General features: G+C 50.9%; 2 protein-coding genes across 2 annotated transcripts; one reads left to right on the top strand and one right to left on the bottom strand.

Annotated features, from left to right (window-relative positions):
* Window positions 1–6: 6 nt before the first annotated feature.
* On the bottom strand, window positions 7–5,235 carry LOC116494961 (histidine--tRNA ligase, cytoplasmic-like). The gene is made up of 13 exons (XM_032197123.1): window positions 5,218–5,235; window positions 5,100–5,153; window positions 4,880–4,999; window positions 4,510–4,605; window positions 3,611–3,736; window positions 3,222–3,329; window positions 2,927–3,025; window positions 2,503–2,596; window positions 2,167–2,294; window positions 1,834–2,076; window positions 980–1,096; window positions 551–697; window positions 7–403 (listed from the first exon to the last, which is right to left on the bottom strand). Exons 1-13 carry the CDS (start codon window positions 5,233–5,235, stop codon window positions 347–349), a joined length of 1,407 nt encoding a protein of 468 aa, XP_032053014.1. The 3' UTR covers window positions 7–346.
* Window positions 5,236–5,310: 75 nt separating this feature from the next.
* Window positions 5,311–14,641, top strand: ZMAT2 (zinc finger matrin-type 2). Its single transcript, XM_032197005.1, has 6 exons — window positions 5,311–5,379; window positions 7,913–8,006; window positions 8,551–8,674; window positions 9,918–9,991; window positions 12,497–12,642; window positions 14,197–14,641. The coding sequence occupies exons 1-6, from the start codon at window positions 5,362–5,364 to the stop codon at window positions 14,338–14,340; spliced, it is 600 nt and encodes a 199-aa protein (XP_032052896.1). The 5' UTR covers window positions 5,311–5,361; the 3' UTR covers window positions 14,341–14,641.
* The last annotated feature ends 810 nt before the right edge of the window (window positions 14,642–15,451 follow it).

The following is a 15,451-nucleotide window of genomic DNA, read 5'->3' as shown; positions in this document are numbered from 1 at the left end:
CACAGAAGGGCTCGGCCCAGCCCCAGAAGTGCCCCCACAACGCGTGTGGCTCGCCTGTTGCCCGGGGCATGTCCCTAAGGCCTTCTGGTCCCCCCCTCCTCCTGGGTCTCCCCGCTGTGGGGACATGGCAGGGCCCCCGCTGGCACCGCACGCCTCAGGACCACAGTGTCCGTGATCTCTGAACCATGTCAGAACCATTTCAGAACCCCCGTGCTCCCTCCAGGCAGACAGCCCGCTGCAGTGCCGCCAGGTGGGCAGAGGGCGGCCGGACCTCAGCAGGAATCAGCGGGCGCTGGGGTTTCCAGCTGTGCGGCAGGTCGGGCAAGCAGCTCTGGCCAGAAGGGTGCTAGGGCTCCAGCCGTCTTCGGATCTCATCGGCAAGCCCTTCTCTTGGGATATCAACCTGCAAAGCAAACAGGGGGGAGCAGTTATCTGTCAGGCCCGTGATACAGCTCGCCATTAGAACACCGTCACTGAGCGAAAACCCAGAGCCTTTCAGCAATTGCTGGAAGCACTTTTGAAACCTGGTGTAGAAAGGCATTCTCCTCACCTCCACTCTTGTTGCAACATCTCGCAGCTTGACAACTCCATCTGACAGTTCCTGCTCTCCTATAATGGCAGCAAGAGGGATCCCCATGTTCTCACAATACTGCAGCTGTTTCAGCAGTGTAGGATCCTTCTTGTACAGCATTTCTGCCTAGAAGGAAGCAGCAGTGAATCATCGATGCAAAGCTTGCTCTGATGGATCTTGCAGCAAAACTGCAGGCAGTGAAACTGCATGGAAAACTCTGCCTCATTACTCCTGGAGCAAACAACTGCCTTTAGCGCACTCAGATGCCTTCCTTCTCTGCAGGCTAGATCTCAGGCAGGCCACAGTCTTGAACAGAGAGCTATTGGAGTTAGTATAGCTGCTCCAGCTCCGCCCTGAGACTCTCCCTCCCTGGCGACTTACAGCACCAAGCCCGCATCCTTACTTTACCTTGATCCCTGCATCCCATAGCTCAGAGATTAGCTTCAGTCTTGCACTGAGTAAGCGTTTCTGAGGTGTAGCCACCAGCACTTGTGTCTCAGTCGTTCGAACTTTCTCTCCAGAAGCCTGCAGGGACAGACACACTCATGGAAGTCACTGGCTCTGAGGCAATCTGAAGCTCACAGCAGAAGCTCACCTAGGTCATCTCACTTGACCTAAGTCCTCAGCTGTTAGCTCTACAAAACAAGAATATTTAAAGCCTGATCATTGCCTGATCATATTGAATATTACTGAGCAGAGTCCTCCAGTGCACCTGCATTCTGACACACTATCTAACTGTGTCCTGCTGTATCCGTGGGACCTTGGCTTTCCTCCATCCTAGATGAGAGCTGCACTGCTTTCTAATCTATCTTTTGATTCTTCAGATGCAAACACTTTGCCTCAGCCTCACTTACTATGAATCACAAGCTCAGAAATAAATGCAGGGTGGTAAATTTCCCAACTGACTTTCCTGTTATAGAATGAGTGCCACAGATATTATTGAATTTAAAATTTCAGGACAGAAAGCTTCACAAGCACGAGACAATTAAAGTGACTTGGGAACAAACTTCAGGGAATGGATGAGAAGTCAGGGGATATCTATGATACTTCTGTTGTTTCTGCTACAAAATGCTGCCCGTGACTGCAACTTGATGGGCTACAGGAGAGAAAAGGGCTCTTTCTTCTGCATGGACATTCAGGCATGAGATGAGCCACCCTCTCCCCTCAAATCCTTTCTTCTTGAACACTGTAGAGCTCTGTAGTAAGTAACAGACTGCTTCCTAGAGCCCTCCCCCATGTGACACACTGCCAGCAGCACCTACCTTCACTCTCTGCTCTAGGATGGAGAAGATCCGCTCGATCCCTATGCTGACCCCCACACAGGGCACCTTCCGTCCCTTGGGATCAAACATCCCCACCAGACCATCGTAACGACCGCCTCCGGCCACACTCCCAATGCCGACCAGATCTTCCACATGGTCATTCTCCTGCTGCAGCAGGACAGCCTCAAAGATCACCCCTGTGTAGTAGTCCAGTCCTCGCGCCAGGCTCAGGTCAAATGAGATCTGTGGGACACAAGGGAAGCTCCCTCAGTGCCACGCTCGGGGCTGCCCAGACACCAGAGCAGCACCCCTCCTGCCTCCGCCCCTCCTCACCTTCCCTGTGATGCCAAACAGGGTCAGGTACTCAAACAGCAGCTTCATGTCCCCCAGACCCTCCTTGGCCAGCTTGTTCTGGGACAGCTTTGGGTCCTGGAGAAGCTGCTCGATCAGGTCCAGGCCACCTGCGGGAACAAGTCATGCCTCACATCTGCCAGCACAGCAGCACCTGCAACAATGGGCCCAGCCAACTGCGTGTGCTGCTTCGCTCCCTCCGTCCCTGCCCCAGGCACACCAGCCCCTGCCTGGCCTGGCAGAGAGCAGCTGCACTCGTCAGGAGCCCAAGGGAGCAGGCTGCAGGGAGGAACAAAGGCTCCATCCCACCATGCTCACCGTGAAGCTGGACGTACTCCCCAATGCGATCCGCAGCCTCAGGGGAGAGCCCCTTCTCTCCGACCATCTCATTCTTTACTTCCTCCCAGGGCACCTACAAAACAAGAACACCCATCACCACCCAACACTCTCGTCACCCACCATCTCTATCAGCCCATGTATATTCAGAACATGTGAGGGAAGATAACACGCTTTTTGGTGAGCAATTTCACAGATCACTGCATCCATCTCTCAGGGATCAACTAAGATCACTGAAGTTGCCAGGTGTTATTCTTGGCCACTGCTACCAGCCTAAGAGCTCTCCAAGTCCTTTACAAACACCAGTGGCTTAATTATTGTGATGAGAATAGCCATGACAGTGCCCAGCCAAAGCCATCCAGCCCCTGGGACTGGAAGTGATTTGCCCTGAGAGCACAATGCTTACCTTGTCCAGCTTGTCTATGGTTGAGCACGTAGTTATGAACTTGCTCTCCGGGATGCCACAAACGGCCAACACACCATTCAAAATTCGTCTGTCATTGACCTGGGGAACGGAGAAGCACGCTTAGCTGAGGAAAGATGTCCCACCACAGCTTCCCCTTGCCCTTGCCCAAGGGATGCTAAAAGCTGCAGCTGTTGAAGACTGTTTGTGCCTTTTGGCTGGTGTCTCAATCCCATGGCACCCTGGAGACAGGAAAAGAAGGGGCAAGCGTGTGAAAACCACCAGGCTCTGGTCTCACCTTAATGAGAAAGTCCCCAAGCTGCAGGTCACTCAGGATCTCGTGCACTATCTTCAGGCACTCAGCATCAGGAAGCATCGGGTCAAACTGGCCAGCGATGTCAAAATCCTGAGGCACAAGTAGAGGCAGACACTGGTGTAACTGGACTGCGGCTGAAATCTGGCTCAGCTGCCATGTTCAGCACTGAATTCTCGCTGCTTCAGCACTACCCCAGCTGCAGGCTGGCTGTGCAGGGCCTCTGTTCCAGGCGCAGCTCAGCCAGGCACCTCACCCGACCCTGCAGCTGAGCACAGGCCGTTGGTATGGCCCAGCAGTCCGCACCAATTCCCAGCTCTCTCCTCCCAAGCAGCCCTGTCCCCGCTCCCCTTTCAGCAGGCCACAACACTCACGCACTGGTAGAACTCCCTGTAGCGGCCCCTGGTCGTGGCCGGGTTGTCCCGCCTGTACACCTTAGCGACGTGGTAGCGCTTGATGTTGGTGATTTTGTTCATTGCCAAGTAGCGAGCGAAGGGCACCTGGGACCAGAGAGTTAAGGACAGGAATAGGGAGATCCTCTGAGATGCAGAAAGCTGAACCTCAAAGCTCCTTGTCTTCATCTAACTTTGCTCCCAGATCCCCAACAAATCTCTGAACAGCCTTGGCTGACATCAAGTACCACTGTCATAAGAACAATGTGCTCTTCTAGCAAAGGGACAACTCCATTCCCTCCTTCCTAATCACAGTATGTCAGCACCCTGCATACACAGGTCTTTACTAGGTCATTTTGCTCTCTTAAGGTGCAATACAGACAAAATTCAACATACAGTGCACATGATAAAGAAGAGAGCTTTTAGGTGAGGTGTGGAGATGGAGCTGCCCCAGGATGGATGCTTGCTTTGTATGTGCAGCAAACATTGCTGCTCTCTCACAAGTACCACAGCACTGGGAAGGTGGCACAGCCAGGACAAGAGGGCACAGAGGTGGGGACTGTAACAAGCAAGAGCTACAAGCAGTAGCGTGGAGCATCCTGATGCATGGCCACAGAGTAGGGAAGAAAGGGCAGCTTTGCTGGAGATACTGGACTGACTGGGAGGTGATTTGAGGCAGGGGCCATACTGATAAAAGACCAGATGGGACGTCCACCAGCTAGAGGGAAGGAGGTTTAGTTCATTTTGATGGGAAAAAGCTGGGATTTGCAGACAGGTGAGGACAAGGACGATCTGCCTAACACCTTTAAAGTAGGCTGGGTGGCAGTGCCCTCAGTTTGTCACTGTCCCCGCCACCAAAGGCGGAGGCTACAGGAGGATACAGTCAAGTCGTAGCGCAGGGCCAGCATCTCTCCACCCTGATCCTGTAGCTCATAGATGAGCTTCGCGTTGTCCCCGTACTTCCCCATCAGCGTTTCCTAGGGAGAAGCGAAAAAAAAAAAAGTGACTGTCAGAGGAGGCGAAGGAAAGTAAAGACGGGCAGGGACCAGGCTGAGCTTCCCCTAAAGCAGGAGGGCAGGGGACGGAGGGCAGGGGACGGAGGAGCACCCCAACCCCACAGCGGTGACCCTGCAGCCCCAAAAGCGGAGCCGGGGCTGCCCCAAAGCGGAGCTGCCCCCGCTGCCCCCCGGGGCACCCCCTCAAGCCCTCCCCGGTCCCCACGGCAGCCCCGAGCCCTTCGGGGCCCCTCACCCTCAGCTCCAGCACGGGGGTGTCGATGGCGGCCGCCCCGTGCCGCTTGAAGCAAGCCACCACGGAGCCGAGGAGCCGCTCCCGGAGCGCCGCTTGCACGGGGGGGTGGTCGCGGGTGCCCTGCCGCGGGGGGGACGGAGAGCTGAGCCCCGGGACCTCATCATCATCCCGGGACATCACAGCTCGGCCCCGCCGCCCCCCTGCTCCCCCCAGCCGTTACCTTGGGCGTCTTCAGCACCGAGCCCACCGCCCGCCCTTGCCCTTGCCCTTGCCCCTGCCGGGAGGCGGAGAGGAAGCGGCGGGGCGCGGAGCACCGGGCGAGGAGGAGGAGGAGGAGCGGGGGGGGGCCGCAACATGGCGGCCGCGGGGCTCCGGCGGCGCTGAGGGAGGCGGAGGCGCTGTGAGGAGGAGGGGAAGGGGGCAGCGGGAGGAGCCGCGGCGCTTTACGGCGCGGGCGGCGCCACAGGGCCTGGAGCCTCGAGATGGCGTCGGGCAGCGGGGTAGGCGCGGCGGGGACGGGGCTGGGGTCCTCGGGGGTGAGGGAAGGGGAGAGGGGGGTGTGGGACGGTCCTGAGGGGGCTCCGCGCCTGCAGGGGTAAAGGGGGGGGGAGCGGCCCTGTGTAGGGCCGGGGAGAGATCCCTGCTTTGTAGGAGTGTCCTGGGTGGCCTCTGGGGGGAGAGCGGCCCGTGGGGCCTGGGGTTTCCCTTCCCTTCCCTTCCCTTCCCTTCCCTTCCCTTCCCTTCCCTTCCCTTCCCTTCCCTTCCCTTCCCTTCCCTTCCCTTCCCTTCCCTTCCCTTCCCTTCCCACCCAGACCCCGCAGGGTTTGGTGTTGGGAGCACAAGGTGAGTCTCGTTTCCGTAACCTGGCTGGAGAGCCAGGCTGGTTTGAGCCCCTCAAGTACTATCTAGCAGCTGTCAGCACCACACGGCTGTGTTTTCGGGCTTTCTCGGCAAATCTTCCCTTCGTTTGAAGCCGCTTGCTGAGGAGAGCACAAGGAGCAGGACGGCGCCCAGGGAATGAGGTGGAGCCTGCGCTTTGTTTTCAGCTGCTGGGGGTTTCACAGAGTCACAAAACGTCCCGAGTCAGAAGGGACCCGTAAGGATCATCCAGTCCAACTCCTGTTTGTGTTCACATTACTTAGAGCTCTTGCTTCCTCGTACAGGCCTCAGCGCTGATACTGGGCTGACCAGGCAGTCTCCGTGTCCAAACAGAGCAGGAGGGCACTTCCATTTTTTAACTGTTGTAACTTCATGCGAAATACTGTCTGTCAACCCGAGCACAAAAGATTCAGGGGCTCGCAGCCACCCTCACCTCCACCAGACCAACCAAGACAGGTTCTTTTGGGTATTATCTAGCCAAGGCCTTGTTGCAGGTGCCCAGCTCAGAGTTTGGTTTGTTTCATTGTGCAGGCACTGGGCAGAAAGCAGCAGTTTCCCTCATGCTGTAACAGGAGAGTGAAGCAGCAAGCAAGTTGCTTTCTCTCAGGGCTCCGACCAGCTATGATTTGTGATAATGCGCTGGAATGCGGGAGGATCTTGATTCTGGAAAATACCCTAAAACATTAATTTACACTCTGTGATATTTTCTTTTCTTTTGCTCAGGGTGGTTAATAAAACCTGTTATGACATGCTTAAAGTGCTTAAGAAGCTCTGGGAATAAATGAGAATTTTTCTACGCTTCCCTAAGGCATTTTCATTCTTATCAGTAGTTGTTCACTCTATTTGAAGGATCGCCAGAGGAGAAAACGTTAAATGACTGTGCTGCTGCTGAAGCTTCAAATGGGATTTATTTTATTTGGATTGTGATTGGATTCTTGATTTGGCTGAGCAGAGAAGGCGGTGGGTGGGTGTGGGTCCTTTCTTCCCAGAGGTGTTTTAAAATACATCCATCCTTTTTTAATATGAAGCTGGGAGCCTCTGAGTGCTATTCTGAGTGAAATGCATCTTTCTTGCCATTTGAGAGCTTTCTTCATAAGAAAGTAAAGAAGCATCTGATCTGTGAGACAGGTGTGGGGGCTTGTGGCCCTTGTTGCATTCCAGCCTGACACAGGGAAGGGGCTGCCTCAAGCTGTTGTGTGAATAGTTGGGAAAAGAAAGGATTCTTGTCGTGTCACCTCTGCCCTCAGCACTGGTGACAGTTCTTTCCAGAGGGGACTTACCCCAGTCTTTGTCTTTATTTGTTGCCAACTTTACCTGAATTCTTCTTTTTTTACACACAGTTTGTCCTGCCATTGACAGCTCAGCGTGCTCTGGGGGGCTGGTTAAGGGCCAGGCTACCTCAGAGATGCTTCTTTCTTTCCCTGCTTGGCTGAGATAGGGAGGTACAAGAGCAGGACAGCTTAGTGTGTTTCATACAGATGTTTTCCTGGTATCTCCCCATCCTGGCTTGACATTTGGAGTTTTCAGAGTTTTTTTCTTGTATGTTTGTATTAGTATCTTATGTGAAAAACTCATACTGGATCCTGTGATTTAATATCAAACTCAGTGCCTTGATTCCTATAACCTGTTGACATACTGCTGATATCTTTGAGAGCAGGTATACACATCCTTCTGTGTTCCTGCATCTTAATTAAACCCTTTATAGCTCGTGTTGTATTTCATGGATTCCTCATCTGCTATTTGCAAATGAAATTTAATCAGCCTTGGAAGAATCACGTGTAATTTGCTAATGACTATTCTGTGTTCATCAGGTGGCACTTGTATGGTCTTGGATTCATCAGTTTAAATGCCGTTTGCCTGTTTTTTGGAGGGAAGGGATGGGTGATCATCTCAGGAACTATTAAGATAAACTCAATACTTTGGTCAGCACTTTGAAATCCTTCTAGAAGTAGATGTAGGTGTGCTGAGTATTATTCTCTTACGCTCCATCCCTAGTTGCTGGATATGAAAACAAATGACCCGAGAATATAATGTAGTGCCCCTGATTTACTGCTGTGGCCTCACAGGCCAAATGCTTCCATTTCTTTCCCCATTCTCCTCTCAGAGTCAGTCAAACTGTATAACAGATGTTAATGCACTTTGTTCCCTTCCCAGACTAAGAACTTGGACTTCCGTCGGAAGTGGGACAAAGATGAATACGAGAAACTTGCAGAGAAGCGGCTCACGGAGGAGAGAGAGAAGAAAGATGGTGGGTAGCACACTGATTGCAGGCAAGCTTTGTTCATTTGGCTGTGAATCGCCCGAATCCTCTGAGCTTTGGGTGATAGAGCAGCTAGAAATGAAATCCCAAAGGGAAATAGCGTCAGTTCAAGCTTGCTCTTATCCTTTTACCTGTGCTAGCCACTGGACACGTGTTTTTTTTTTTATAGATGTAGTTACTGAGAATCTTTGTCTCTGGCCTATTCTTTAAAGAGGGGGAGGAATAATCAGCCACTGGAAACGGGAAGATCTGAGAACATGACCCAAGTCAGATTTACGTGCATCTAATAGTCTTAATTTTTGCTTACGTAATGAGGAGGAAATGGTATCTTTTACTGACTTTAAAAACAAAATGAACAACAAAAAAAAACCTAAATCTCCCCCCCTCCCCATCTTCCTCAGTGCAATTTCTGCATGAATCACATAGTTTACACGTTCCCAATAGGCTCCTCTTCATTAAAGGCAATGTAAAATCCAGCAGGTAAAGCTTGACCTTTTCTGGCAAGCACTTAGGATTTTTGTGTATGTTTTAGGCAAACCAGCTCAGCCCGTCAAAAGGGAACTTCTGCGGCACCGAGACTACAAAGTGGACCTGGAATCAAAGCTGGGGAAAACCATCGTCATCACCAAAACTACCCCTCAGTCAGAGATGGGAGGGTAGGTTATGGTCTTTCTGTTGGAGTCTGAGTTGTGTTGGTAAGAGGGGGTAGTGATAAAGCAGTGAGCCCTGAAAGAGTGGGGGAAAAATCCCCACCACTAGTGTTTGAGCTGTGCTGCACTGTGTTACACCGAAACTGTGTCTTCTGGGATAACATATCGAAGAGAAGCAGCAGGCTGAGCCCCTTCTGATGCTCTTGCTTGATACCAGTGTTGCTTTGCCCTGCTGTAGGAGTAGTTGAGGCAGATCTCTGCTGCCCGCTTGGGTTTTGTTAGCCAGGAGGCCTGCTTGCAGTGAGGCACTACCTGCAGTTGATGTGATGCCTGTGCACTGGGAGTGGGAGGAACATCCAGAGACCTCTCCTTAGGAATGGCATCTGGCCACTGTTTGTGTAGATCATGTTCGGCCAAAGGCTAGAAGGATTCGTAGCACATCCAAAGCCATCCTAAGTGTCTCAGGATCATAGCCTAATAGCCAGCAGTGCCAGGGAGGTGCAGCATCCAGGGATGGAAATGCAGGCCATGGCTGGGCTTCTGCATTAGCTGTTAAGGTGGGTGGAAAGCACTGCTCTATAAAGCAGGGGGCTGGTTCTGTGAGGTAGTAGGTGTGGGAAGGCTCACCGTGCAGCCAGGTGAGAGCCTTTAGCGGGCTGCAGTCAGGAGCTGAGGTGGAAACCTGGGCTGGTGGCCAGTCTTGCCATGGAGGAGGGCAGCACTGGGGTGTCAGAGTCCAACCGTCCCCCTGTCCTTTGCGACTGGAAGGGGATGATGCCATGACTGATTGCAGATCAGCTCATGTCTTGGTTTCTGTCCTCTATCAGAGGGGCATAAGCATCAGGGTTGATAACTCAAAATGTTAACTCATGTGGCTCTGTAAATCTGGTATATGGCCTTGCACGTGTCTTTTCACCAAGGCTTTCAGTAATAGAGGTAACTTCCCTCTTGCCCTGGCTAGTGGAGCTATGTCCCAAACAAAGGCCTGATCACTGAGGGGCTCTGAGCCCAGGTAACCCAGTGGGTGTGACTTTTTGTAATGCTGGGGCTGTGCTTGTTTCAGTACCTCCAGTGAGGACTTGTGGTATCAGACTAGTTTGATTTTAGGCTAGAGCAGCAGCCTGAGTTACAACTAATAGGTCCAAATTACATGGAGATCTTGAATTTTAGATCATCTCAAATAGTTGTTCTGTGAGATGAGGTTTGTCTTGTGTTTTGGAGTTCATGTTTTCTCTTTCTCTTCTGCCAGGTATTACTGTAATGTATGTGACTGTGTGGTGAAGGACTCCATTAACTTCTTGGATCACATCAATGGCAAAAAACGTAAGGACAATTTTTCTGCATTGTTGGAGGGCTGGCGCAACTCTCTGGGCTCTTCCCTTCACACATCACCAGTTTTAGAGTTCTGAACATTCATACATGGATCAAAATGAGATCAGGGTATAGGCAGAGTTTACTCATAGAGAGCTATGGAGATGTTGCCTTTATCTCATGGCAATCTCTCCAGGTTGATGGACTGTTTGGGTGAAATAAGGCTGGAAGAAATAGTAAGTGTCCAGTAAGGTGGAAGTGTTTTCCCTACTCTGCGAGTCTGCACTGCAAGAAGCTCAGGGTCAGCAAATCCTGATGTCTCCTCTGAAAATCTCAAGAGAGTTTTTTTAACAGCACTGAAACTTCAAACAAGTTCTTAGAAAAGTAGAAGGTGTGTGGGACTGCCTATTTTTGGATCATAAATTTCTCTTTGTAGAGCCTGAGTGTGAAGCTCAGAAGTAGCTTGTCTCTGAGCTCCAAGGCTTTGAATCAAGAGGTTACAAGAATGGAGGCTGTGGGCTGCTGAAGTACAGCAGGGACAGGGGTGGGACAGGATGACCCCAGAGTTGCCGTGTCCTGCACAGCTGTTCAGGTGTGATCACACGTAGTGTGATCTCCAGAGTGCAAAGTATAAAGCTGTCATGGTTTAACCTGGCTGGCAGCTAAATACCACCCAGCCATTCGCTCACCCTTCCCCCTCCCTCTCTGGGATGGGGGAGAGAGACAGGAAGAGTGAAGCCTGTGAGTTGAGATAAAGACAGTTCATTAAGACAGGAAAATAATAACAATAATGATAACAGGACTACTACTAATAATGTGTACAAAACAAGTGATGCACAATGCAATTGCTCACCACCCGCTGACCAATGCCCAGCCTAACCCCGAGCAGCCACCCCTATATATTGTTCAGCATGACCCCAGATGGGATGGAATACCCCTTTGGCCAGTTTGGGTCAGCTGTCCTGGGTCTGTCCCCTCCCAGATCCTGCTGCACCCCCAGCCTGCCCACTGGCAGGACAGAGTGAGAAGCTGAAAAGTCCTTGGCTTGGTGTAAGCACTGCTCTGCAACAATTAAAACATCAGCGTGTTATCAGCACTCTTCTCATTCTAATCTAAAACACAGCACCCTACCAGCTACTAGGAGGAAAATTAACTTTGTCCTAACTAAAACCAGGACAAAAGCCCACAGATTTCTGGTCCTTCTCTCCATTGCTGCAATCATGCAGTTAAGTTATCCTAAGATAAAGGCAGGAGAAGAGGTCCCTGTTGATCAGCCTGTTTCTTTAGTACATTTACCTTGAGTAAGAGGACAGTAGTGCAATGTAGTCGAGGCAAGTTTTCTATAGCTTGGGGATGAAAATCCCTTGCATTAAAGCCCTGTACTTTTATGTGAATGGGAGGATGACAATGAAGTGCTTTGTCTGCCATGTGAGGAGGTCAGCAGTAAGTCTGTATGAGAGAATCTGGAATCAAAAATAACTGCTATGTCTTTGTGCGTGGTCCTGAGATGAAGGGTTGAGCTGGGGCTGGAAGGGGACATAGCTCTCTTTGGTACAATACAATTTACAGTTTGGGAGCTCTTGATCCAGCCCACAAATCTGGCTGAAACCTGCTCGTTCTGGCAGCATTCTTGCTCAGTACCAGTGCATAGTTTGAGCTCCCTGGTGCTGCTGCAGCCCCGGGACAAAAGTGTGCCCAGTTACCAGAGTCAGCAGGCTGTTGGGATCGACCAGGCAGCGTGGGTTGGAGACATGGCTGGGGGTGGCCCTTTCACACTGGGCTCGCTTATGAGTGGAAACCTGGGAATCTGCTCTAGACAGCCACTGGATCAGAGGCCTGTCTTAATGTTTTGTGTCTTTGCTTTAGTTAGAAATGTGCTGTGTAATCAGGATCTCTCACTGAAAGCTGTTTGTTTGGTTTGTCCAATAGCTGAGAAAAAACAGCTTGGCAGTTTTATTCTGACTCCTTTTTCAACACTCCAGTCCTTGTTTCCCCATCCCAAGCTTAAATTCCCTGAAGTGTCAGAACACCAGCATGCTGGGGAACACCCTCATACCTTAAAAGAAAAGCTTGCATCTTCTTCCTTGTTACAAATAATAAAAGGATCACTGTAGTCAGTGACTGGTTTAGGTTATCATATCCCCTAAAATCTCCCTAAATCCTCCCTAATCCCCTCTGACATAGGAAGTCCCAATCCATGCAACAGCGTGGGACTAAATGAGGGCAGAAAGTGTATGCCTGTCGGGGAGGAGGCATGGCTCAGTCAGACTCCCCAGGCTGGGTGTGAATTCCCTGGCATGTCCCTAGGTAGAGATGGTGTGGAGAGGATCCCCTGAAGGCTGGGCAGTTGCACAGTGCAGTGCTGGGCTCTGCTGCTCAGGAGTGTGGGAGGCTGTGCTTTGAGTGGTGATGGGATGCCGTGCTCACATACTTAAACAGGGATCAGGGAAAGGGGCTATGTGCAGACCTTTAAAGGCTTAATAATGTTGCTGAACGCGGCTGGCTCTGTTCCTCCAGACCAGAGAAATCTGGGCATGTCCATGCGGGTGGAGCGCTCCACGCTGGACCAGGTGAAGAAGCGCTTTGAGGTGAACAAGAAGAAGATGGAGGAGAAACAGAAAGACTATGACTTTGAGGAGAGGATGAAGGAACTCCGTGAGGAGGTGAGTAGGGGCAGCAGCTGACAAAGTGGAACCCCCCCAAGGAACGTGTTTCCTGAGGAGAGCAGCCCTGGTTCCTAATCTTGTACTAGCTAGTGTGGGCTTCTCATCTGCTGCTCTGAGTGGGTTTTGTTTGCTTTTTTTTTAATTATTATTTTTAAATTATTATTATTTTTAATTGTTGCTCTCCATGGAAATTTCTTTCCTGTCTTTGTGTGCAAGGATAATTTTTGACACTTAAAGTTTCTGATGAGAGTGAAGCACAGCCCTGGCAGTGCACCTGTTTTGTGTCCCATTACTTGTGTTTGATGTCATGTGCCCTGATAAGCAGGCCTGTATATTCCTTCCTGAGGTGTGACAGGGTTCTGGGGATCGCTGGGATTCCTCCTGTGTGCAGCATGCTGCTCCTGTGCGCCCTCCCCAGGCGTGGAAGGGTTTTGTGAGCAGCGTGCTGTGCTGTGCCCTGTGTGTCTGTGCGTGTGTGGAGGCAGTGAAAGGTACCGGATTCCTCTTAAACCTGGGCTTAGGTGCCAGTTCCCTGAAATAACTATCAAGTTCTGACAATGTTCTGACAGCTGAGGAGCTTTTGTGCATGCTCCTCCTTCATCAGCAGTCGTGTAAAAAACAAGCATTAAAAACTGCTGCCTGTTTGAGTCTCCCGGCCCAAGCTCTGAGCTTTGCTTCACAGCAGGGGTGCTCTGCTGGGATCCTGTGCAAGTCCTGGCACTCGAGCAGCCCTGTGCTCTGCTCTCAAGCAGGCCTCGGTGCTGCTGAGGCTAATCTGTCTGGGGGAGGCAGAAGACAAATGCCCCGGTAGCGCAGGGCATGCTGTGGGTTGAAAAGCTACTGTCAATCAATGCGTGGCAACAAAGAAATTAGCAGCAGCTTTTGGTGTAGCTTTCTCCAGGGCCTGGCTGTTCTCACTGGCTGCAGAGCAGTAGATGGAGATGGGAATGGCAGGCTCACTTGCTAAGTTGGGAGGTGAAGCCATACTTGTGTGTCGCCCAGTACAAGCCTGGCGCTGTTCCAGGGCTTGTGATCCTTACCGAGCAAAACGCTTTGATTAGCGCAGTGCAAACTCTTTGATGCCAAAACCCCCAAAGCCACTTAGAGCTCAACTTCTGTTCCAAAGAGCAGCTGTCACTCTGCCGCACTGAAAGCCAACAGGCAGTGACAGGCAGCGTTACAGCCGTTGGAACAGGGCATCGTGCGGTGGAAATGTCTCCTGCTTTACAAACAGTCCCTTCTTGCCTCAGCGTGGGTTCCAGGTGAAGCCTCTGACATGTTTGGAAGCGAGAGCTGATGATTTCACGACACTTCTCTTTGGCTACGTCCTCTGTGTGTGACTTGCTTCTTGGGGTGGGAAGTGAGTGGTCTGTAGGCAGCAGGAAACCTCCTGGAAGGCTGCAGACCAGGATTTTTGCTGACTGTTTTCTTTCTTCAGTTACAGCGTGGGTACTGTTGGTAGAACGTGGGTGAACTGCAGTGCCCAGCGTCTCAAAAGCTTACTCGGCTTAGGAGATTCAAGTTATTTTGCTGTTCTTTTCCTTGCTGCAGGAGGAAAAGGCGAAAGCCTACAAGAAGGAGAAGCAGAGAGAGAAGAAAAGGAGGGCAGAGGAAGATTTGACATTTGAAGAGGATGATGAAATGGCAGCTGTGATGGGTTTCTCTGGTTTTGGCTCAACCAAAAAGAATCACTGAGCAGCTCTGGACTCTCCTCTTTGTTAACACAGATTGTTTTTACCCAGGAGACTCTGGATAATTCTTTAAAGACTTGACTGAGGACTTGTATGTAAATCTCCCAGTAGAAGTTGGCCAGAGGAGTCGAAAAGTGATTCCATGCTCTACCTGTGCTGCAGAACAAGCTCCACTTGTCATTAGCTTCCCATCTCCTTCTGTGTCCTAGATCTGGCTGCTCATCAATGCTCTTTGGCCTTGTGTGTGCAGGGAAATGTTCTGCTGGGTACGTTTTTGTGTCAATAAAGTGCAGCAGTTCTGTACAGATGGCATTGTTCGGAATTATTTTAATTGTCAGCTGGGCATCATTGTTTTGAGGTCGTGTGTTTAAGGTGCAGAGAGGGATTCAGCTTCTTTTTGGATCATGTAACTGAAGGAATTGTGCCACAGTGAGTGAGCAGTGCTGGTTTGTACAGCCTGAATCTTTACGAGCTGTGCTGAAGCAGAGCTGGGGGTGCATGGAGTCTGGGTTGCTGAAGCTTTTCCTGTGTATTTTATCTGTAAGGGATACTTCCCTGTTTTTCCTTGTGTTTTGTGCCATAACTTTGATATCTTTGATCCAAAGGAGAAATTCCTCCCCAGGACTGATCTAGGATAGAGCAAATAAAAAAAAAAACAGTGTGCACAATTTGCCCAAAATAAACTGATAGTTTTAATTGGCCCGTTGGTGGGAGTTTTATTCCTTCCTTGTTTTGAGAGCTTCTGCCTCCCAGTGAGAAAAGTTGCTGATGTCTCCTGAGGTGCACAAAGCTAGTGGAAGTCTTCTGGGGCCCTCAAAAGATGCAAAGGTGGGGCTCGTCTGCCCTCTCCCGAAGCAGGTACTTGCTTTCCTGTGCAGGCAGTTGCTGCCATTTTTTGCATTTTAAAGTAGTTCTGGAGAGGCATGTAAGAAACTGGGAGAGGGAACGGAAGCGTGGACAACGCTGGGGACCTGCATTTCCATTAGGCAATCCAAGAGCAGACTGGGCTGCATTCCAGAATTTACCAGCCTTCATATATCAAGGGGCACTTTTACCCTGTCTACTGGCTTTCAGTGTCGTTTCACCTCTGCCCTCCCCTGAATCCACTTCATTTC

Source organism: Aythya fuligula, chromosome 14 (assembly GCF_009819795.1).
Source record: "Aythya fuligula isolate bAytFul2 chromosome 14, bAytFul2.pri, whole genome shotgun sequence".
Lineage (NCBI taxonomy): Eukaryota > Metazoa > Chordata > Aves > Anseriformes > Anatidae > Aythya > Aythya fuligula.
Note: the sequence above shows the minus strand (reverse complement) of the source record. Positions and strands in the feature narration are given on the sequence as shown.

What these genes read in the sequence shown, in the direction of transcription:
- LOC116494961 (XM_032197123.1), bottom strand. An exon ending in ACAGGGAGTTCTACCAGTGC is followed by an intron (nt 3,330 to 3,610) that starts GTGAGTGTTGTG and finishes CTTGTGCCTCAG; the next exon opens with GATTTTGACATCGCTGGCCA. An exon ending in GGAGTACGTCCAGCTTCACG is followed by an intron (nt 2,295 to 2,502) that starts GTGAGCATGGTG and finishes TTGTTCCCGCAG; the next exon opens with GTGGCCTGGACCTGATCGAG.
- ZMAT2 (XM_032197005.1), top strand. An exon ending in GGAGAGAGAGAAGAAAGATG is followed by an intron (nt 8,007 to 8,550) that starts GTGGGTAGCACA and finishes TGTATGTTTTAG; the next exon opens with GCAAACCAGCTCAGCCCGTC. An exon ending in CCTCAGTCAGAGATGGGAGG is followed by an intron (nt 8,675 to 9,917) that starts GTAGGTTATGGT and finishes CTCTTCTGCCAG; the next exon opens with GTATTACTGTAATGTATGTG.